The sequence below is a fragment of the Pithys albifrons genome, chromosome 2, assembly GCF_047495875.1.
Source record: "Pithys albifrons albifrons isolate INPA30051 chromosome 2, PitAlb_v1, whole genome shotgun sequence".
Classification (NCBI taxonomy): domain Eukaryota; kingdom Metazoa; phylum Chordata; class Aves; order Passeriformes; family Thamnophilidae; genus Pithys; species Pithys albifrons.
This window is the reverse complement of record NC_092459.1, coordinates 66,217,985-66,241,074: the sequence shown is the minus strand read 5'-3', so window position 1 is coordinate 66,241,074 and position 23,090 is coordinate 66,217,985. Positions and strand designations below refer to the sequence as shown.

At 38.6% G+C, this 23,090-nt stretch overlaps 1 protein-coding gene across 4 annotated transcripts in view; it reads left to right on the top strand.

The window, feature by feature from the left end:
* LOC139669006 (SAM and SH3 domain-containing protein 1-like) overlaps positions 1–23,090 on the top strand; it is a 566,693-nt gene that overhangs the window by 357,763 nt on the left and 185,840 nt on the right. The window contains exon 1 of one of the 4 annotated variants that reach the window (XM_071549359.1): positions 6,106–6,272. The exons of the other annotated variants lie outside the window; for them this stretch is intronic. Coding sequence (XP_071405460.1) covers positions 6,228–6,272 — 45 coding nt within the window. The 5' untranslated portion in view covers positions 6,106–6,227. Of the gene's footprint in view, positions 1–6,105; positions 6,273–23,090 lie in introns of those variants that run through there. 4 annotated transcript variants of the gene reach the window in all.

Genomic DNA, 23,090 nt, shown 5'->3' with positions numbered 1-23,090 from the left:
CAGAGCTGCGTAGTGGTTTTCTCTTCCCCCTCTGAAATGGCATCACTCTGTGCACATTGTCTGCAGTATATACATCACAGTGTATATTGTAAACAATGTAAGTACACAAAACTTAGGTCAGGTGACAATAAGGCAGCTAGCAGACATCAAGTATTTTCAAAAGAAGGGAGTTTGGTTCTGATTTGGTTTGGTTTGGTCTTTAACTAAGCTTAAAATTACTGTTGTCAGTCTGTCCAAGATGATGAACTCTGCTAAGAAATACCAAGCCACCTGCTTAGAAAGCAGCTAAAAATGCATTTTCTTTAAAACAGTAATTATTTCATTGTGCAGTCCTTTGTTGAACACAAACCCTTGCATTACTTTTATTAATGTCCAAGTGTCATGGTCTGTGCATGAGACATATTTGTACAGATAAACATCTTGAGTTAGTCTGGCTGCAGATGGAGAGCAATGCCATCTGCTACCTTTAACTCACAGCCCCAAAGACTACAGATCTGATTCAGGGAAATGACTTCATGTTCTTCTGCTTGCAATATTTCTTAAATGTTTCTTACATCTCATACAGAGATTGATCTTGATGTCCCAACTTCATTTCAGCGGTGAAAGTTTCCTTGCTACTGCAAATTCTTACTCATACCAGGGTTTTCTGCTACCAAATCCATAACAAGGAAAAGGGAATGGAAAGTCTTCCGATCAGCATCCTGAATTCAAAAAGTAGCATTGTTCCTTCAAGGAGGGATAAGGAGAGTTAAAAAAGCATAAATAGTTAGAAAACTAAAAGCAGCACTTCCTTACTCCTCCAATTTAGCAGAAGTATCTGGGAATGTGACGATTTTAGTACTTGTTGATGCTGTGTAGGGGGTCCTGGAGGCTAAACATTCTGACCTCTGCTTTTAATTACCAAACCCTCATGAGCTTTTACCATCTTTAAGTGGTGTCCCAACCCCTCTGAAGACTCCATGCTCTTGTGGTGCTGTAAATTAATGAAAACAACAATGAAAGAAAATTGAATAAATGGATGATAAAGTTTTTGCTAGCCAAATTTTGTCACGATCCTTACAAATCTCTGCAGCATAGCAAGCAAGAACAACTGGTAAAATTTAAGGTTCCCTTAGGATGGCTGTGTCCAGACTTACTATATTGTTTGCATTCAGAATCACTGTTAAAATATTGGAGACCTTTTTGTCCCATTTCCTCTTTTTTTATCAATCACCATTGTCCTTTCTGTTGTATTCTCGTATGTTGTTCTGTAATCAAGAGGAAAAATACCTCCTCTAACCCCTTAGACTTTGTAGTTAAAACCCTCACCATTTAATGTAATAATTCTCAACTGCAAAATTGAATCCAGAATTAGAGAGTTTGCTTAGAGTTCAGAACTGTATGATTTTATGATCAAAACTTGGTATTTTATCACCCAAAGAGTGGTTTGGGGTGTCAAAGGAGATCCACACGCCCAGATAACAAAGGAATTTATAGCAGGGCTGTGTTTGACCACTTACCTTTGTCACAAAGATTCCAAAACAATTATTTTCAAGGATCTTCTTCTGTGTTACATAGTGAGCACACAATCATTTTTAATATCCAAGGCCTAGAACAACTGTTGCACTTAGGGCCCTATTACACTTTTAGCACCTCTTTCATATTTTAGCTTGATGAGTCTGATTCAAATTCCATTGGCATTAATGAAGAACACTCATTGACTTCAATAATCTTTGAATTGCGTCTAGTATCAACTACATTAACATAATCAAGTGAGAGGCAATTGTTATGGATGCATTATTTAGCTCTGATTGGGGAGGTACTGTCAGCTCCCAGTGGCAGCTGGTGTTAGGTGCTATTTTATAAGGACTTGATTATTAATATTGTAGGTTATGAATCTTTCAGTTGTGCTTTCACTTCTTATTGTGCAATATTCTGTATTTATATTATAGTTCCCCTGAAATGTACATTGGAAGGGTTCAGCCACTTTGTATAATTTCCAATCTGGAATCTTTGCTTCTGTGAACTGGCATTTCCTACAAGCAAGAGAGAAGTGAGGGCCACAATGTGCCTCACATTCCTCTCTGCATCACATTTGTGAGAGGCACCTTGCATTGCTGCAGATATAGCTTTGACCTTGATTGCACTGATTCAGGCATAAAGCATTAAGACAAAGAATATTAAACTCCTAGTGGCACATCCTGGGATAACTCCATCAAGCCCTGTTCAGGGGACGTGATCAGTAGTCAAAAAACAGGCAGTTGCAGGTAGTAAGCAAGATACTGGCAGGTCACGCACACAGATGTCAAAGCTCTGGTCCAGCTCTTTATTGTGACAGTGTTAGGGGTTGCCCTGTCACTAGAGGATCTGCCTGTGCCCAGGATGTGGAGTATTGTGTGGGTTTGTTTTTTAAAATCAATTTTCAGTTTGACTGAATCTAGAAATACCCGTGGTGCCAGTTGCCACCAATTTAAAAGCCATACTGATCACTATTTGAGTGAGCAAGTTTAGAGGCCACAGTGGTGTAAAACTAGGAGACAGGATACTTTCTACAGCAATAATACCAGTTTTGTTAATACCTATGGAGCAGTTAAAAGTGGGTTTGTTGGTGGTCAGGGATTTTCTTCAAAGACCTGCAGGGGACATAGAAATGTGCTGCAAGGCAGCTGCTTGCCTTAAAGGAGCATATAATCTAGTTTTAGTGAAGTCCAAAATTATTAGCTCTCATATTAACCAATGCATAAACTTATGTCAGCAGCTAGAATAATTTCACTTTAGATCCTAAATTTCAGACTGATGTGCTTCTGTGTTGGTGTGAAACTTCATCAGTCAATAGAAGCCCGCCTGCAAACTTATTTCATGTTGCAAAAATCAGACTTCACTCAGTAAATCAGATGTGAAATCTTCCTCTGCTTTTCTGGTTGGAGTGAAGATTCTGAAGAATAATGTGGTTTAAATTTTGGGTCAAAGAAATGTGTGCATTTTATATTGAGCTCAGTAGTATCACAGTGGGCTGTCTTAATGACCTGCAGCATAAGGAAAACCTGCAGTGTGACACCAGTAAGTAAAGAAGGCTCCTTGCTGGGGTGAATTGCTGAACTTCACAGCTCAGAGAGAGAGATGGCCCCTTAATATGTGAGTGCAGTATGAAGGTCTGCTTCAGAAACAGGGCAGGAGAGACAGAATATGCTTGGACTTAATACAGGAACTGAACCTCAGAAATATTTCTCACAAATCAGAGCAGGTACAATGTGCTGAAGCACCTAGGAACATTATTTATATGAAATTAGTACAAGTACATGGTTTTAACATGTAGCTAGTTACATGGGTGTTGAAATTAAAATATAAAGTTGGTACAGACAAAAGCCTGGAGCTAGATGGTGGATGTGTGAAAATGCTCAAACCTTCTTTTCAAGGGTAGGGGATCAATACAAAAGAACTTCAAGAAGGGTACATAAAGGTGATTTACTTTTCACCTTTTTCTGGCTTACTCCAGAAAAATGTAATTGAACTTCAACTGGTCTCTGAATTATTTGGCCTTTCATTAAGGCAGCAGAGAAAGATATTTAACAGATGTTTATTATGATTCTGATGAAAGGTTTATACTGTGTAGCATGAGAATCAAGGGAGAAAAAAGTAGACTTTTAACGATGGTTTCTACTGTGTGCCATTTCCCCTCTATGGTTTTCCTTGCTATATCCCAGGGTTCCTGCTTATAGGATCCCGTAGCACCCAAGCTGCCATCACTCGTACTTTTCTTTTTTACTCTGCCCTTCCAAATACTGGTTCAAAACTAAGAACTTAGTATTTTCATCATAGTTTTTCACCACAATATTTCTAACTGTGGAAATTGTCTTCTAATTTTTTAAATAACTAATCTAAGATGAGGTAATGTTCCATGTAAATTAAATTTCATAACACAGTCTCAAATGCCTCTCAAAATAAAATAACTAAGTAAAATAAAGTAATGCTGGCATGGTAAAGTAATGGATCTACAAAAATTCCTTAGAGCTTACAGTGGAGACACTGCGTTCAATGTACATGGCTCAAAACAACAGATAAAGTATTGGAGACTTTCTGTTCATAACTGGAAAGCTCAGAGGTTTAAGGATCCTTTGCAATAGGACAAATATATCTATATTCCACAAAATGCCAGAATATTAATTTGCCAAGTTGCAAGATTCAGAGAATAAAGCAAGAAAAACATACATATCAATAAGAAACAGTTTGCTAGTTTTTGCAAATGGAAAAGCTTTAAAAGCACTAATAATAGATTTATTGTTGAATGACCTCCTTTGTAATTATTTATTTCTGGACAGATACAGTATGATCTGCATCCTGGTTTATTTCATTAAAGTGATTAACTGGGGGAAAGTGCTGATCAAAGGTGCATATAAATTTACCCTGCATTGTTTTGGGATGGCACAGACTCAGGAAATCTGAGATCAGATAATTGGATTATAATTGTTGATCAGTGTGTTAAATAGCCCAAGTATATCCCGGGCCAAATTGTGCAGTCAAAGTCCAGTATGGATGTCACTGGGGCAACTCTACTGGGGTTTAAATGGCATTCTTATTCACCTTTTCATTTTGATCCACTGATCTAATTAAATGCTCCCCGAAGGTGCACAACTGGTCCAGGTTATAGTAGCATAGATCTTATGCTAGTATATGTATGTCATATTTTTAAGATTTTATGAAGCTGTGAGAAGGTGGAGGGCTTTTCCTGTGTTTTTAATGGTTTAAACAGGTCGATAGCATCAGTACTTTCCCACCCAGGGAAGACCACCGGGTGGGTGTTTCATGCTCCGGTTGTGAGGACGAGCAGCCTTCCAAGCAGGCTGGGCTGGCCACTCCCACGGCTCCAGCCCCAGCAGAGGGTGCTGGGGCTCCCCTGGGAGCTACTCCTGGCTTCAATCCATGTCCTTACCTGTGTTTGCCTGTCTGCTTCTCAGAGTTATGAGAAGAACCTGCAAACACAGCAAGGGCATCAGAGGAAAGTGTTAAAGACAGAAGCTTGGAAGAAAACATGAGCTTTTTAATATTAAAACTTGTAGCTGTTGAGAACATTCATCTTGATTGTCTCAGCAGTTTCCAAGGCAGTAAGGTCTGCAGCACATGCAGTGCTCTCAACTCACTAGGAAATGTCAGGTGGTGTCAAGTGAATACTATCTCAGACCTCAATGTGTCAGAAAAGGGAAAAGCTTTCCAAAAAAAAAAAAAGGTTATTCGATGAATCTGGTGAGGACCCGATAGTCATGTAAAGGTCTGCAACAGCATTTACTTGCTTGGAGTGATATTTTTAGTCTGGAACTTGAAAGATTTTGAACCTTCACGAGGTTTACCTGTCAAGGCAGCTGACATAAGCTTTAAAGTTTGATTAAGTAAGTGACACATCCTGCACTGTATGCTCCCAACTATCAGGCAGTCATTAGGTTGTTACAGATTTCTCCCTTTCCTCTCTTCCCAGTGCACAAACCGGTCTGCATCTCTGTGGAAAAAAAGATATAGCATTGAGATGGTCCCTGTATCTTGTTATCCCCATTGTTCAGAAAATGCTCTGTAAATTCTACTGTGCTTATCTTGACGCTTGGGGGAGGGGAGTCTTAATTGCTAAAGGTTGCAATTACAAACCTCTTTAAATATGTTTTTGTAAGGTTTTCCTATTGCATTAGTTTTGTGCATAAATCCAGTAAAGCGTTGGGGCAGAGTGTATGTTTTTAATGTGTAGTTTATAATGAACTTTGTAATATCTATATACGTAGCAAGCAGGAATCCACAGTTATGTTCCATACACAGACTGTAACTTCATACACCTCAGGGACGTAAACTTCAGAGACTTAAATACAAGCCTTTGGCTTGAAGCTATCTTTCTCTTGGCTGCACATAGCACCCAGTGAAAGTTTGTATCTGGCACGTAGTTTTTAGGTGTGGCAGAATTATAGATGGTAATACGAGTGGAAGTTTTACAAATGATTATGTTAGAGACATGTATGAATCCTTGAATTCCTTTATTATATGTTGTGTGAGCATTCAGTTAGCTGAGGCATACTTTGCTTTTGAATCATAAGGAAAATGCCACTACCCAGCTTGCTTGCAAACTCGTTTGCTTAGAAGCCTCATTGCATCAGCAAAAACAACAGTACGTGTTTAGAGTGCTCTGTGGAGCACAATGTTTCCTTTGCTGCGTTCAGTAATTTAAATGATTGGAGTGATACTTTTGACAAGGAAGAAATAATTTCATTGTTATGGATCATTTTTCAAGGGAAACTGAGTTTTGGAATAAAGTGATGGTGAGTAAACCATGTGACTGGGTAAAGAGGGATTATTTTTGTTCTCAGTTTTATTCAGCAGTTTCTGAAAACTAAGATGGAAGTGATTTTGGTATTCTGACTGTAGAGTTATATGTTTTTTATTAAGCGGAAAACATAATGTAGCCATTACAGACAGTAACAGGCACGCTTGCTGTCGTGTTCCGTGGGGAAGCGGAATGTGATTTCTCTTTTAATATTAAGATACAAATCTGATTCACAGTTAGTTCATCTGGCTTCTTCTGAAAGGGAAACATGTCAGCTCATTAAATAGATGCATTTTGTCTAAGCAGCTGCTTTTAACATAAGTGTAACCTAGATTTTCAAAATCATTTGTGGTATTGCTATCTAGATATTTAAATAGGTGGTTTTTTTCCTTAAAGTAAATGGGAAAAATAAAATCAAAGCCTAATTTTATTTCAGATAGGGGAAAAAAATTTTAAAGTTACTAATTATGATTTTTGTCTTTCTGGGAAATGTATTCTGCATGTTCTGTAAGTAGCTCTTTTTTTTTTTTTTTTTTTTTTTTTGCTATCAAACTGTAAGTAATATTTCAGTCATTGAATTACTGATTTCATCCAAAGAGAGACTGTGGGGTTTTTAAGTCCAAGTTTTCTCCCAAAAGAGTAGAAAGGCCAGACAAAATAATGGTCTTTAAGTATAGGGAGGTACCTATACACATAGCTGCAGGTTAGGACAAGTAAACTTTATTGTGCCTTCTCTTGATGCTGATGGTAATTAGGACATTCACATTATCCTGATGAAAAGGAAAAATCGACTGGCGGTTTTCTAAAGTAACTTAAGGAACACTTTCTTTTCTGAGGGAGAAAGGCAACCTGATCTATCTGGTAAAGCTTTCAATCAGTGTGTCTGATGTATTGCCTCAGGCGTTGCCACAAGCAGCCTTAGATGAGTTTGAGGAAGCCACTGGCCAATGAATTTTACCACACTTGCTTACAGAACGAATTGTACTTTGATCATGTGTCCTCGCAAAATCTTTCGGTTTCCATTTTCTTAAAAAGTCAGTAATTTTTTTCTTACTCTGCTGGTGTATTTATTCTCCGACAACACTGTTTCAGCTGCCTCTAGCTCTTTCCTCCATGGCAGCACTGTCACTAGGAGAACATGATTAATGTAAAACTTGTTAAAATTTGTGAGGGCTTATGTGTAGTTCCTTGTTTTAAAAAGGTCAACTAATGTAAACCATTTGGCTGTCCAACTCCTGAAAATACAGGGGTACACAAACAACCTGCATGTTAGAGATATATGAGTTAAGCTAATCTCTGTATATTTAATTTAGTTAAAGTCTGGAAGCTATGAAGTTCTTTGTTTTACTATCTTGTATGTATGATTTGTGCAAACATCATTAGCTCATGACAACAGGTTTGCCAGTGGGAATGATTGTCCTGTTGAACCTTTTGGCCATGATCGTGTAATCTGGTTGTAAACCAAGAGGTTTTTTTGTTAAAGACAGCCTCTGTGGTTGTCTGAACATAAAGATTGATTAGGTTCCCGTGTGTGGAAGTTACCTTTGCAACTAAGTTATTTCAGGTGAGCTTCAGTAGAGTGACAGCCTTGGGAATGAGTCTGTGATTTATTTGCTAAATGGCTTAAATATCCCCTAAAATATAAAACTAGGAGAGCAGCTCAGTTTATTCTTTTTTGCAGCAATTTCTCCCAGAATAGTAGCACTTCCATCTTCACCTGACCCTTCTTCTCAGGTGAGCTCTCTCTGCCAAGAGAAAAGCCCTGCACTCCAAGCTGAGCTGTAGAAACACTACTTGAAGAAGATACAATGCAAACCTCTGTCTGCAGGATTTTCCATCTCTTGAAATAAAAAAATGGTGCTATGGTTGTGTGAAAATTGTAATTTTAAGGAAGTATTTTAACAGAAAGGTGTCTGGAAATGTTGGTTGGAATTTCAAAACACAACAGCAAAATACATTGTGTTTCTGTGGAAGAAGCCTGCTGATTGTCATGAAGAGGATATGCTGGTGTCCATATTGTTAGTGAGGTTTGCAGTAACACTGCTGTGCTGAGCTGAGATTTGTAGGGAATTCTCAAGGTGCTTGGCAGAGTAACTCAAAGCTGGAACCTGGTGAACTGGTTCTCCATGTGCCCTGACTATGGGGTTATCTGGCCAGCTCAGTGAGTGAGTCAGGTTATATGGGCCTCACTGGGCCGTTGATATGAGCCACATCCCCTCTCAAAGATAAAAAGAAAACACTGCTTCAAAGGCAGTGCTGGACCCATTCTCCTGATCCACAGGCATTTTGCTTCCACTTTTGAGTTTTAGTAAAGAAATATAACCAGAATGTGGCTATTGATGTCAGGATAGCAAATGTAAGTGGTAGAAAAAGTGTAGTCATTTTACACTGAAAACTGGGGAATGAGAGGGCTGTCCTTAAAGCAGAGTGGTTGTTTGATGCAGGAGCACCAAGCCTGTGGAAAAATTGTGGTTTTTTTTTTTGTTTGTGTTAGATGCTGTTTTGCTGCCTCTGTTTATAACTATGGGTAGGGTTGGAACTGTGACTTACATCAAGGGACGATGAATGTGGAAGGTCTCTTGACTTTCTTCATGGCTGCTGGCATCCTGAGGCCAGGCATCACTCTTGGGGGCTGAGGAGTGCCCTGCCATCCTCATTCTCATCTCAATCATTTCATCAAGGGTTGGACTTGATGATCTCAGAGATCTTTTCCAACCCAATCGATTCTATGATTCTATGATTTGGGGTACAGCTAGTCACCAACAAAATCTTTTAGTGATGGGCTTTTTTTCATATAAGTTCAGAACTGCTGTTTGCCAGCTGATGTCAATGCAGCATTTGAACAAGCTGGGAGAAGGAGTGTAGAACAGATGGACTGTTAATTGCCAGGTCACAGGTTCATGGGCTCTGTCTAACCATACAAATAGGATGTGCCAGTGTTAGCTATTGGCAAGTGCAGTGTCACTCTTCTGAGAATTTTGGGTGTAGTTCAGAAACTTGATTCTGCAAAACTGTAAGTTACCTCTGTGTGTTGCCAGTTTCACCACACAATGGAAAGAGTGATCACACTTTCTTTTAATTAAAGTGCTTAAAGCAAAAAAGATAAGCTAAATAGTTCGTAAGTAATAACATAAATAAGAGCACTGGTAGGTTTTAAACATGAAATCATGGTTTAAAATGAAAGCAACCCTTAGGCCAGCAAGGGATTGGGCTGCCTCTTCTTGTTCCAAGTTCTGGAAACTCTGATTGTAGCCAACTTGTCTTACCAAGCAGCGGTCCAACCATTTTTGAGAGGCCTGCTTTTGTCTGCATACAATCCACCAACATCTGAAATGCTTTACCCATCACCAACCAGGTAAAAAGTTCAAATTAACCTGCATGAAGAAACTCCTAATCTATTTGCATGATATGCCACAGTCCTACCTTTTTTAATGTAGTTAGCTGGTAGCTAGCAAAAGATACAGAAATATTCTAAAAATCCAAACCAAATATTTACAGGTAATCTCCTCATCTGGAAGCCAACAATTTTTTAGAACCAGGTTGAAGGCTGTTTTCTTCCCCAGCGAAAAGACATATATATTGATGTGTTTATGCTTTGCAATAATAATATTTGTCCATGTGAGAAAGTGTGATTTTTTTTTCTCCTGCCACACCATATGGCTTATGACTCTTTACAATCCAAACAATAACAGCTGCTGTGTAAGAGAATCCATTCCTCTGAGCTGGAGATGCGCTGAGTGGAGAATGACAAAGTATATGTCCACAGATGTATTCCAATTATCCTCATTTACCACTGAACATTCTGTCTATCTTTCTCCTCTTGGAAACCACTGGAGCTTTTTTCTTACATGCTTAGCAGTGGGGAGAGCATTGACAGCTTTGTTTTGGAGTTTGGAAACAGACAGAGAAGCTGTGTTTGATAATGACTACCCACATGGGAGAAGGGAAGGACGTTCTGGTTGGGTTCTCAGCAAAATGAAAATGTGAATCCTGCTTTTAACCTCTTTCAAAGAAAAAAATCTGTTGACTCTCTTAATAAATTAGAAGTTTCAAGCTGGAAGAATAAAGCAGGTAGTCTCTAGATTTAAAATGTGTGTCACTTCATACTCTGCATTGATGGCATGCTTAATGTTTGGAATTCCATATTACAAATATATAGATTTTTGCATTTCTCGGCCAGTATCAGTCATTTTGGACTCCTATCGATTACCTGTTAGAGCCTTTTTTTTCTACATTTTTCTACTGGCCAATTCGGTAATTCCTGAATTTCTGTGTCAGGCATTGTAAGAAAAGACCCTCATCCGTCATTCGTGTCAACAGAAGGAGGACAGTTTCCAGGTATTATACAACTGGGCTACACGCTTGGTCTTTACCTATAGTGCTCTCACTGAAAATGGCATTTAAACCATGTCTGTGCCTGTCAGCAGGTTCTCTCATATTTGCACTGAGTTGTTCATGTACCTGCTCTTTCCCCAATAGGTTAGACAATTGGCACATTATATTTATTATGACTTATCTCAGTAAAGCATATTCCAGGGAGGGTGAAACATTCAGGATGGGATTCCCTTGGTGTATTCTTCCTGTCACACAATAATCTAGCAATGCTCATTAGCAAAGAAGAATTGCAGGTTTCTTGCAGTGGATGCTTTATCTGCCATGAAGCTTTGCTGGTAAATAAAACCCATTGGACTTCATCTGACTTCAGAATGTGTTGAAAGGTACCTGTGAATGGAAGTGATCACATTTGCTAGCAGCATTCACCATTACCGTGGAGTCTTCTCATTGAAAAGCCTTAAAATTAGACCAGATTAATTCCCTGACAGCAAACAATGATTTCTAACATTTGCATTTCCTTTTTTTTTTTGTATCTGTATTACTACTGTGTCACAGAGAATTTTTCATGTCAAGGCTTACAGCTACCACAGAAACAAAAGCACTGAGAGGAACTTTGGGTCTTACTGGTAATTACACTGGCAGCCCCAAACCTCACTGCTTCAGCAGCCCTTTAATTTGGATACCCTTGTGGTCATCTTAGAGACATGCTTTTAACTTAAATAATTTTATTCCCTCTGTTTGGTGTGAGCAAGTCTCCATCTCAGACTGTACTTACTAAGGTAAACAGTCTCTGCTCCTACTCCTCTCCTCACGTATGACAGATGCTCTGCTGTTGTGGTTACATTGCTACTTACAATTGCTTTTTCATGACAGTACAGTGACCAGAAAGGTTTTGAAGAAGAGACCCCACAGGAATGAATACACCCTTGTGACCCCTGAGAACAGCCTATAGGGCACATCCCATCTGCCACTTCAGCATATGAATAAAGTGGAGCTCCAGGTAGATACAGGTCAAATCCCTATATTGTAGAGCCCAAGCCATGCTGCTTGTAGCTAATGCAAAATCTTTATAATCTAAGGTCTGTAATATGGCACTGTGTAGTTGTGATTCTCTAATTAATGAGTCAACTCATTCCCAGGTGAAGAAAGGAGTTACTTGAGAACACACTTCTCTTGGTGTGAATTTCATCTCACTTGTCACAGATGAAATGGAATTACCAGAAATATTTCTATGAAAAGGCCTAAGTGCAGGCTTAATCTACATGAGTGCTACAGGAAAGAACTTCCAACCAGAAAAAAATGGTAATAGGTGCTGTCTTCTGCCCCTTTCCTCCTTCACTGGGAAAGACAAATTACTTTGGCTTTCTTGGCTCAGTGCAGCTGTGCCCAGGTTAAACTGGGAACTGCATGGGGAGAAATCAATATTAAACAACTGACAACAAAAATGGCAGATGGGAAAAATTTTTCTGTATAAACTACAGCTATGTTTTGTCATGGGCTTTGTTTGCCAAAGCTGTTCTGTGAGCAGTAACAATGGGTTGCAAAACAGATTTAAAGGATTGAGGGAATCAGATTTTGTGCTTTGTTCTTACTAGCTGTCTGCTGTGTTAAGTAGAGAATAATTTCAATACTCACTATGCAAAATTCTCAAAATAGCTATGAGTATTTACTTCTAGGGTGCTGCCTAGGGATAGCTGGGCTTCTTGGTAACTTTGTGGTAGAGCAATCAGTGTCAAGAAATCACCTAGAGAACAAAATTGTTTTGCTGAACTGATATGATTTGCTGCCTCAGTACTAGATATTGAAGCCTTTGCTCCGCCTCCAGTCACGTTCTTAGTTCATCCAACACTGAGATGAGTCTGTGCTGTTGAAAACTAGCAGAGAACCCACAAGCAGACACTGAATTTACACCCTTTTCTTTCTGCTGTCCCATGACTTTAGAAACACTATAGAAATAAATGCAGAGTCTGTGCTTTACTATCAGCTTTGCAAGCCATTGAAGTGCATGAGCCTTTTCTGCACAAAGGCAGCCTTGCATACTAAAATTGCTTAGCTTTGGGACTTGATAGTGTTGTCTGCATTTTGGCTTCAGACCATCAAGCTGGAATCTAAGAGAGTAATCTCTCCAATCCTATATACTTGCTTTAGCATAGCAAGTTAGAGCAAGAAGCTGTGTTTGGACAGCATCCCACTGAGACACCCTGGAAAGTATGGAACCAGTTAATGACACGAACCTGATGTGAATCCTCTCCTAGAGCTGCAGAAGCACATGTCTCAGAAGCCTCCTTCTGGATGTTAGACTCCTTGATTTGCCCAGAGACCTTTGCCAGGACCCAAGTGAGAGATTTGAATGCCTTTATGCAATACCCTTGCAACAGTTTGTATGGTTTTTACCTGGCATGCCAGAAAAGGTTGAGCAAGGGATATGAGGTAAGAGGGTATTTGCATCCTACTCGAAAGCAAAGAAGAAAGTCCTGCTGTCTCCATCTCCTGTCTGTAAGAGATCTTTGCTGTGTTTCTGCAGGCTGATGGTATGAGGGCTCATTTTGCTGGAAAATACAAGGTGGGGATAATAAGACAGTGCAACAGAAGAATCTTGCAAGAGAAGACTTACAGTGCAAATCCTGTGTCTTCCTCCTTTCTCCTCCAGAAATGCTCCATTCTGTCAGAAAAAGCTCAGCAATGCTGAGACTCTGAGAGACTCAAGGGAGCCTCAGGCCCCATTGGTACCGTAGGGGAAGTGTTTTGGGCCATCTCCCCCAGTGTGGCTGTCCCTCTGTATCGTGATAGCACAAAACAGTCACTCAGTCTCCCAGGCGAGGGTCTGACAGGCTGGGAGCTGTGCACAGGCAGAAAGGTTTGCAAAGCTTCAAGCATCTGCATGATCTGCTCTGTTGCAGGCCACTTTATATTTAAAATGTGCTTGAACTGTCATCCTAGATAAATTCCTGCAACATGAATTGTAACTTAGTGCTGTTAATTGCATTATTTCTCCAGTTTCATTCCTTTTATTGTGAATTTTATCTGAAAAAATAAAAGATTTATTATCCCTTGCTTTGTGCTGTCACAGGATAAACTTACTTTCTCCAATGCCTTTACTAAACCAGTGGTGCAGGTCCTCTGTTAAATACCTGCAGCTATTACAGGAATTGCGAATGTGTATCTTCAAAATCCATCTTTTGCCTCTTGATTTAATAGTCTTCTAAGCCATTATTTCAAAAAGGGTTCTTGCCTATTTTTTATTTCTTGGGTTCAGTAGTTAGTGATAAGTGAATCTCAAGAGAGAAAACAGCTGAAGATGATGAATAGAAGAAAAATGTTGATTATTAGCTCAGGCAGAAAATTAATCCCTTTTCAGAAATTCAGGAAGTTGATAATACTGGATTTTTTTTAAGAGATGATTACCGTCATGACAAATCTATCACTTTGCCTTCTTAACCAAGTATAATATGTTTTGTCTTTTTTTAAGTCTTGACAAGGGAATTCATGACATAATGTCACCCTGTTGGAAAACGTGTATGTTTCTAGTAATTACTGGAAATTATGATGTTCTTAATTTCCATATTATGCGGGGTACTTGTGATTAAAAAGTTAGACATTGACATGCAAGAAAGTGCTAGGATAAGTCAGTTAATTTCTCCTGGCTGTAGTAGGAATATCTCTATGAGGAGACACACTGCTACTCAGTTGTGCTTTTTTTAACTGTTAACAGCAATCTCTTTAAAAAGCAGAGCTGTGTGATCCCTCACAGGTGCTCAATTTCTTTGCTGTCTTCAGTGGAGGTACCTCATGCCTCATGTAATTTTTTACCTGACCAAAAACTCTGAGATACTTTTTCATTATTGCCACGCAAAGAAAAAAAAAAGGAAAAGAAAGAACAAACTGTCGTCTTACCCTTTTCCAGGTCTGTGTATGTATTATTTTCAGAGACACAGAGGTGAAACTTCATCTAAGTGCCTATCCCCAAACAGTGAGGTCCTGCATTTGAAACTCAGGCAGAAACCAAGGTGTTGTGCTCTCCTTCTTATCTGTAAATCAAAACAGTATCCCTGCCTTCTTAGACATACCCTGCCTTTGGACTTCATAGAGTATTTCTGTCCAAATTGTTCTGTTGCAAAGTCAAGGCCAAGGGTGACAGAACCCCTCTGTCATCCCGTGTACTGGTCACTCCTCGCACTTAATGGGTGAAGTCACAGCTTGTATTAAATCTTGCCTGGCCCTTTGTAACTCCCCAGACACATTTAACATGTCACATCTGGCCACCCTTAGGCGTGGTCGGCATCTTAATTCAAAAAGCGTGATGGAATGCTTACCTAAAATGTTTGCCAAAGCAAAAGACAGAAGCAAAGCCAAGACTCAAGGTTCCCTTGGGAAATGGAAAGAGAGGCTGGCAGTACTGTTGCCAGAGAAGTCCTTCTGACAACCACCAGGAGAGAAGGATTCAGTAAAAGAGGAGGAATCAAAAGGGCTGATCCTCTCACCAAAGTGCCAGAACAAGGTTAGGTTTGCATTAATGGGTTGCTGCAACACAGGCAAACCCTTAGAGCTTTCTGAACTTAGAAAAGGTTTTTTTTCTGACTGCTCCTGGTGGAGAAGTAATCCTTTAATGCAGTGAGAAATTATAGCATTGCAACGTAGTTTTTGTTCTCAAATTAAAAGGATAAGCCTAATTCCTGAGAAGTATCATAAATTCACATACTAAAAATAATCAAATAAAAACGAATTCCAACATCTCTCCTTGTTTTCTGACCATTTTCCTTCAATTTTGAACCTTGTTTTGCCAGTTTTTTTAGCCTAAAATTAAAAACTATTGTCACAGAAAATACAAACTTCTGCAATAAGTGATGTTCTTGGCAAACTGAAATATTTTATAGAGATAGGATGTGTTCATTGAAAAAAATTTGCAGTTGACTCTCCTCTCTTGTCGAAAGTAGTCCCTTCAAATCCTTGTAAAATGTAGTCTCTTCCCCTGGATTACAGTTAAGGAGTCAAAGTCCTGTGGGCTCAGGGTACAAGGTGAAAACCTGTTTCATAGACTAGAGTGTAGTGTAATCTAGGGTGAGCAGCGGTATTGGTTTCTATAGCCTGTGCTCCAAAGTATTCTAAAATTCCCTGTCCAAAGGGAAAGGAAGAGGAAAGAAACCTTGTGTTAAGTGCCTAGATTAAATTCAAATAAGCCACTGTTATAATTGTATGATTGATAAAGGAATAACACACTATAAAATTTGTGGAAAGGATGAATACTGTTCAAGAAAATTAATATGCTAATAAAGGGCAATTTTTGCTCAGAGCTAATTATGAAATCCACCTCCTGAAATTACTGAATAGGCTGAAGTTGCTTCTTCCTAGAATTCCTTTGCCACTGGTTATCTTTTAGCAAGAAAGTTCATTATATGCAACGTAATGGTATAATAAAAAGCAAGGGAAGGAATTGTCATCAGTTCAAGAGTGTTTGAGTTTTCTAATCATGACCAGCTTTCTGGCAGTTTTGTTTAGCTTTCAAACATCCAGAAACTGTATCTAGATCTTTGATTCAATGTACAAAAATTTTAAATAGATATTTTTAGCCTGAGCACCAGTCAAGAGGAGTGGAGCCTTACACGTGCTCTGAAAGCTGATGTGTGATGATCCCTGCCTCTGCTCCAGCAAGGTGTGTGCTGGAACACTTAGGTTTTTTTGTAAAGGTACAACTGACAAAAAAGGGGTCTTTCTCATGTTATTCTAATGAAACAGTGGCGCACAAGTCAGGGTGGAGTTGGTGGAAACATAGGAAAGCTGAGCCAGAGAAAGACAAAGACCCTCCATCTAGTTCTTTGCTAGGAAGAGGTGGTAGCAGGAAGCAGGTGGTACTACATAAACAGGATAGATGTGTGGCAACTCTCTCAAAAGGTTTCTGTTTCTCCTGCAAGGCCCTCATTTGCAAAGTCACCTTGCTTTCACACAGCTTTTGTCTGATCTCAACCTCTCTCATCCAGCATCAGAGGCCTTTTGGTCCTACCAAAGGCTGCCTCAAACTTATGCTGCCTGAAAGAAGCCATCCTTTATTTTTCTGAAGCATCTGTTCACCATCTAATTTCAAAGCATAGCTGACAATCTTTTTTGTTTGGTTTCGCTCTTTTTCCTCATGCCAGTGCTTTTAAATTTTTTAATCACTTTGTTGTTGTTGTTTGTCAATTTTTAGATGTGAACCCTTTTTTTCTTTTGAGAGCAAGAATACTGCCTGAGATTGGTGTATGACAACGTATATCAAAATTTTATTAGTTAACAATACTTGAAAAAAACAACCAATACAACATTCTCACTCTGTTTAAATCAGTGTAATGATCTGGACCTGTTTAGTTTCATCAAACAAACAAAGCGCAAGAAGGAAATCAGTTCTTTGAGAATATGAAGTAGTTAACACTAATAGATTTTCACACATCGGTTGTGGTCAATTTTTTTAGGGTTTTTTTCCCCCTAACACAAGTGCCCTGTCTGACAGTGGGATGCTTGTCATGACATTGTAATTCCTGGCATATAGAGAATATATTTGCTCTTCAGTGCAGGAAAAAGTAACTTCAGATTTCCTTTCCAACCACTTACTTTCCTTTGCACCCCACATCGCTTTTTCTTCATCCATATTTATACCAACAACAATGAAATTAGGAAAGCTACCTTTTATTATTTACTTCAAGGCCCAAGAAATTGGGGTACATATCCAGCTGGGTTGCATTTTTCAGTTTATGTGGATTTTTTTAATCTCTCAATTTATAGACTGGAGTCAGGAAATGCCTGCCTCTTACAGCCAGCCACAATCCAAGGCCCTTAAAGAAGAAAGAGAAAGGGCAACAAAGCTGATGAAGGGGCTGGAGCCCAAATCTTAAGAAAAGTGGCTAAGGCAGCTGGGGTTCTTTAGCCTGGAGAAAAGGAGGCTCAGAGGAGACCTTACCATTCTCTACAACTACCTGAAAGGAGCTTGTAGCCAGGTAGAGGTCAGCCTCTTCTCCCAGGGAACAAGTGAAAATAAATATGAGAGGAAATGCCTTCAAATTGTGCCAAGAAGGTTTAGATTAGATATTAAAAAAAAATTCCTTGGGAAGGGTTACAAAGCATTGGAACAGATTGCCCAAGGAAGTGGTTGAGTTACCATCCCTGGAAGTGTTCAAAGAATGTGTGGATATGGCACTTAAGGGTATGGTTTAATGGATGATGAACATGTTAGTGGTGCTAGGTTGACAGTTGGACTTGATCTTAAAGGTCTTTTCAGCTTCAAAGACTCTGTAATTCTATGAGAACTTCTTCTTTCCCTTCTTTCTCCCCCCACCTTTCCGCTCTTGAAAATCACTGGTCCAGACAGTCTCATCTCAGCCAAACACATCTTTGAAATTGCATGCAAACATACTTTTCAGATCCTTTGAAACTCATTTTTCAAGGAAAAGGATTGGAAATTTCACAGTCCTTAGTGTGGGTGGAAAAAGCCTTGAGAAAGAGATATCCAAATACATCATGCTGAGCTTCTGTCAGAGGCTGTTTCCCCTGAGCACCTTCTGAGCCACGTTACTTGAGTCTGCTTGAAGAGAAAACATCACCGGTACTTTCACCAGTGCAGCTTTGCTAAATGTTTTGACATGTGGTTGGCCTGCGAGTTGCACCACTAAGTATGGTTGAAATATGAGACTTGGACAAGACAAAATATATTTTCAACAGAAAACTAAAATTGCATCTTATTTCTTCTTAAATACTATTTTTGTACCAAATGTTTTACTTCTCTGGCTACGTATTTGGGGATAAAAACTCCTTTTAAAAATGGTAATAATTGTGAAAAAAATATTTAAGTTTTCGTAGTTTTCCAAAATGCTTGAGCTCTGGAAAATTTATCCTCCAAGAACAAGAAATACTGAAATACAGATTATGTGAGTCTAGAAACCTGTCAAGGTATGAAGATTAAGAAGCTCCACTAGAGGTATTCATGCAACATCACAATTGCTTTCCTCTGTAATAGATGCCTGTGGCTAAATACATGGGTTTGGATGTATACACTCAGATACTGTAAAACTTGTCCTACCGAATCAAGGAATCCTGAGAATTCAACTGAGAGGTTGGGAAAAAATCTATGAATGTTGAGTTACAGCTGTAGAAAATAAGAATTCTGCATCTATCATCAGTGCAATAGTTTGGAGGGGAGGAAATCTCATCTAAAAGCAGGTACAACGAGTATGATTTGCCTGAGTTTATCCTTTGAACTTAAAGAAAAATGTTCTCCACCTAGGTGAGCAAGAGCCAGCTGCCTTCTTGCTTATATATATATGCATGTCTGGTCCTGTAGAGTGGGCAGAAACTGAGCTGATGCACTGAGCAAGTGTAATTTAAATAACAGGTTTAATTATAGTCCTTGAACTGGAGTGTCAGGTTTGTGACAAACATGTAGTAATTTCCACTGCACTTTATAGAGTCAGCAAATGTTGATCAACAGGTGCTGCTTACTTTGTCTTTTTGAAGTTTTGATTTAAAATAACTGAGATCAAACTAGTTCCAAGAACAAGATATGCATGCATTAGATTAATAGAGTTTATTAATTTTACCAATTCATTTTCACGGTACATGGTAGCAACAGACGTTGCAAAGCAACTGCAATGACAAGGTAGTAGGATTTTAAAAGCCAATATTCTTGAGTGCTGGAAAAAGAATGAGAGGAATTAATACCTTTTGTACAGACTTAAAATTTGTGTGTGATGACAGCTGTTTTCCTGGATATCAGTGGTATGTCAATAATCAGCCCATTCAGGGGATATGTCATCAAACTATTCTAAAGGATAAAAGCAATACAATTTCATTAATCAGTCAGAGCTGTATTCCCATAGCATTTGGAAAATCTGCCCTTAAATCTACCTTGTAGTTTAGAGTATGAAGGAAACCTCTTATATTAAAATTATTTTGCCTCTGGTCAGCAGATAATAATGTTGTTAATGGGGGAAAAAAAGGGGAGAAATTGGTGCATAAGCAGTTTATTTTTAGAAGGCATTTTCTAAACATTTTATTTGTTTTATGTCCATTACCGACACTAATAATAAATGCTGAAGTGGGAATTATATTTTAGAAAGAAACTTTTTCCCTCATTTAAATGTACTTTATGCATTTTTATGAGGCTCTCTGGAGAATTAAAGCAAATAGTTGATTCTCAGGAGGACTTTCATTTGCTTAAAAGTGAGAATTTTTCTTTTTTTTTTTTTTTTATAGAACATGGTAATTTTAAAGAAGTTATTCGAACGAAGTGGGTTGTTGGGTTCCTGTTCCTTTGTTTTTCCCAGTATCTTTTGCTTTTCCAGAAGACTCTCAAAATACCAATTTTCTGTGTTTGAATGTTTATTTAGTACTGTTAAATCACTATTAGAAATAAATAAATTACTCCAGAAGGTATTTGAAATTCAAAACCTATCAATTTTATTTTGTCCCTTCTAATTCAGGCCCACTTTTTCTTTTCCCTCGATTTTTCTTCCCTCTTCACCTCCCCTAAACCTCTGCAGCATTTCAGAGAAATACATTGATGACTGCAGGATTTTTGCCTTTTTCTATGCTCCAATATTAGAATTCAAGAAAAAAGTTGCACCTAATTTGTTCGGTTTTGATTCCTCTGATGTCAAAACCCATGAGATACACTGAATACCACTTTAATCTGCTCAAGATGAGAAGCCAGTTTTGTGTTGTCTTATATCTGCCACTATGATTTCCATAGTGCTCAATTAATAGAAAACAAAAGGGCTCATCCCTGTGTTTTTAAATTGATCAGTTCTGTTTAAAAAAAAAAAAAGCTTAACAAAAAATTTTACTTTGTGTTAATTCTCTGCTCTTTTCCTTTGGCAAATGTTAGACAACCTTGCCAATTTCAATCACACTTGAAAAGTAGTATTTTGGGTTTATCTTTCCAGCTATGTTTGTCAAGACCTATGAAATAATTGAATATGAAACAAGTATTCCATTTATATGTGAGCAGATTTTTGCTTTTCTATTTGCAACATGAGGATAAGAAATTCCAATATTCAGTTATTGAATACAGCACTTGATTGCAAGACAGACAATGAGAGCTTCATGAGCCCTGTTGAATGAGAGCCACTGCAGGTAATCATGGGGAAAGAGCTGTGGATCCCATTCTGCAGTCCCCCAGCCTGGTTTTTATACCTTTCCACCTGAAAATTCCCATCCTCACAAAGTATCTTAGCATCCATAAAGAAATTGTGCGGTGTCTTTTAGTACATTGGTTTGAACCATCCCTCATTCCACCCCCGAAAGGACAGAGTATTCTGTGTAAAAGTGGGGCTTGAACTCTTTCCCACATATAAAATATTGTGAACTTGTCCCAAGACTTGACTTGACAGTTGCTGCTCCTTAGTGTGATAGGACAGTCCATGAACAGGGCTCCCTCAAATCCACCTCCTTTCAGGATGACTCCAGAAAAAAAGTTGCAATTCATGCTATTCTACTACACGGAGAATGGAATGAAGTACATTCCCTCCATGCTTTCAGTTTCCCTTAAAGGCACTAAGCAAAAAGCAGTCATGGAACCAGAAAACTTGGGGGGATGTTGCTCTAGAGGTGTTCATGACTTCCTGTTGCAAAGTGGAAGAAAGATCTTCAAGAGTCGCAGCAGGACTATATGCTAGTTTTGTACTCTAATAACATTTTTGTTTCTCCGCAAGGGCTGATGAAAGCAGTAACTCCAGTGGTTTCTTTCTGCAACTTATATCAATCCTGTTAGGTGTTCATCCAGAACCAATTCAAAGAAAGGCTGGCTGATTAAGAAAGATCCAGTTGTCTGGTGTTATAGATACTGGCCTATGGCTTTGCCCTTAGTGACCTAAGAGGTACCATAAGTTGAATTTTTATTAGCAGTGCTTCCCCAATAAAGCTATTTTCCCTCAAACCTCACATATTAAACTGATTATGCACCATGTCATTTTAAAAGTATGCAGTTGCTGTTGATTTATATGGTCACACTGCCTGCCAACTCAGCTATTTCCATCCTAAAATAACAGATCTGAAAAACCCCAAGTTCTACAGTCGGCTGCTTTATGTTGTAATGAGTCAGCTGCAGATCTGTGCAACCACTAATTTCAGCCCATTTGTCCAAAGGGACAAGCGAAAACATGCAATTTCACAGCAATTATAATCAGTGAAGAACTCTACATGGAAATGGTCAGCAGAAATACCAAGAAAAGAATTTAGACCAGGAAACATTTTCTGCTTTTTTTTACGTGCACTCACTTGTTCTCTACACATACCTATATATGTTTCCAGTAAACAATGAAATGAGAATCACTGACCTTATTGGCCAGTTGTAGGAAAAGTCAAAGATGATAAAAAGCAGAAACAAAACAAATAAAAAAAAAGAAAAGCCCAAATCTGGTCAAGTTAGTGAAGTGGTTGAAGGTTTACAACTAAGTGCGTAGTTAAGTAAGTGAATGCTGGCAAAACAGTGCAAGTTTTAGTAGTGTCTCTTAATACCATAACAAAATGGATGAAAAATTTTCTGTGCATGGTTATTTGAGATGTAAACTAGGCCGGCCTGTATGTGTCATGTGTGATACTCTGCCACTAAACAGCACACAGAGTAATGGAGAGCAGTAATAAGTATGGCAAATGTACAGTCATATCTAAACCAAAGAAAAGATAGGCATCCCACAAAGCCAAAGAAGGCTGTCACACTCTTCATGTGGATAATATGCATCTTTGTATTAATTGGGAAGGAGTAAGAGAAAAAATTAGTCTATGCTTGCATCTAGTAGTTCAACACATAGAACTTGCTGATCTCTTCAGGGTATTATTATATGGCCACGTGTTCACTACTCAAAACCTACTGCACCATAGTGCTACAGCCCTTTCTTTGTGACTGAAACACAAAAAGCTGTAGGGTAAATACAGATAAAGAAATGGCATTCTCATAGTTCTGTAGTGACAGCAGGAAACTCAAAAAAAAAAAAAAATCCAACTTATGCAATATAGTACCTATGGCACACAAAGCCCATCTCTTTTATCTTTCCTTTAGGCACTGTGAAAAGTACCAGGCATTGAAGTATCCTTTTTTTTGTGTAAGAGCCAATGAGCACCTGACAGTCACTGCAAATGCTGGCTTTCACCATTCCAATTACTTGTGACTGTAATCATGTGTGACTGTGTCGTTTTAAGGTGATCTATAGAGCCTCATACTTAACTTGTCTATTGTTTCTGTTAATGATGCATAGTTAAGCCTAGAGCAATCATGTAATGAGATGAATCCAATAGAGTTCATTTGTGGGGCCTGTGAAAGAAACATCTAACAGACCTTGCATTTAATGAGAATATGGTATTGATTAAATTAGATCCACAATGGCATAAACAATAACACTGAATTTCCAAAGTGTGCTGATTGAGCTACTACTTCAGATTTAGGCTCTAGGGTTGGAAATGGGGTGAATGCATATCCATAAAATAATCTTTGCATGGCATCAGTACTAATTAGTGTAAT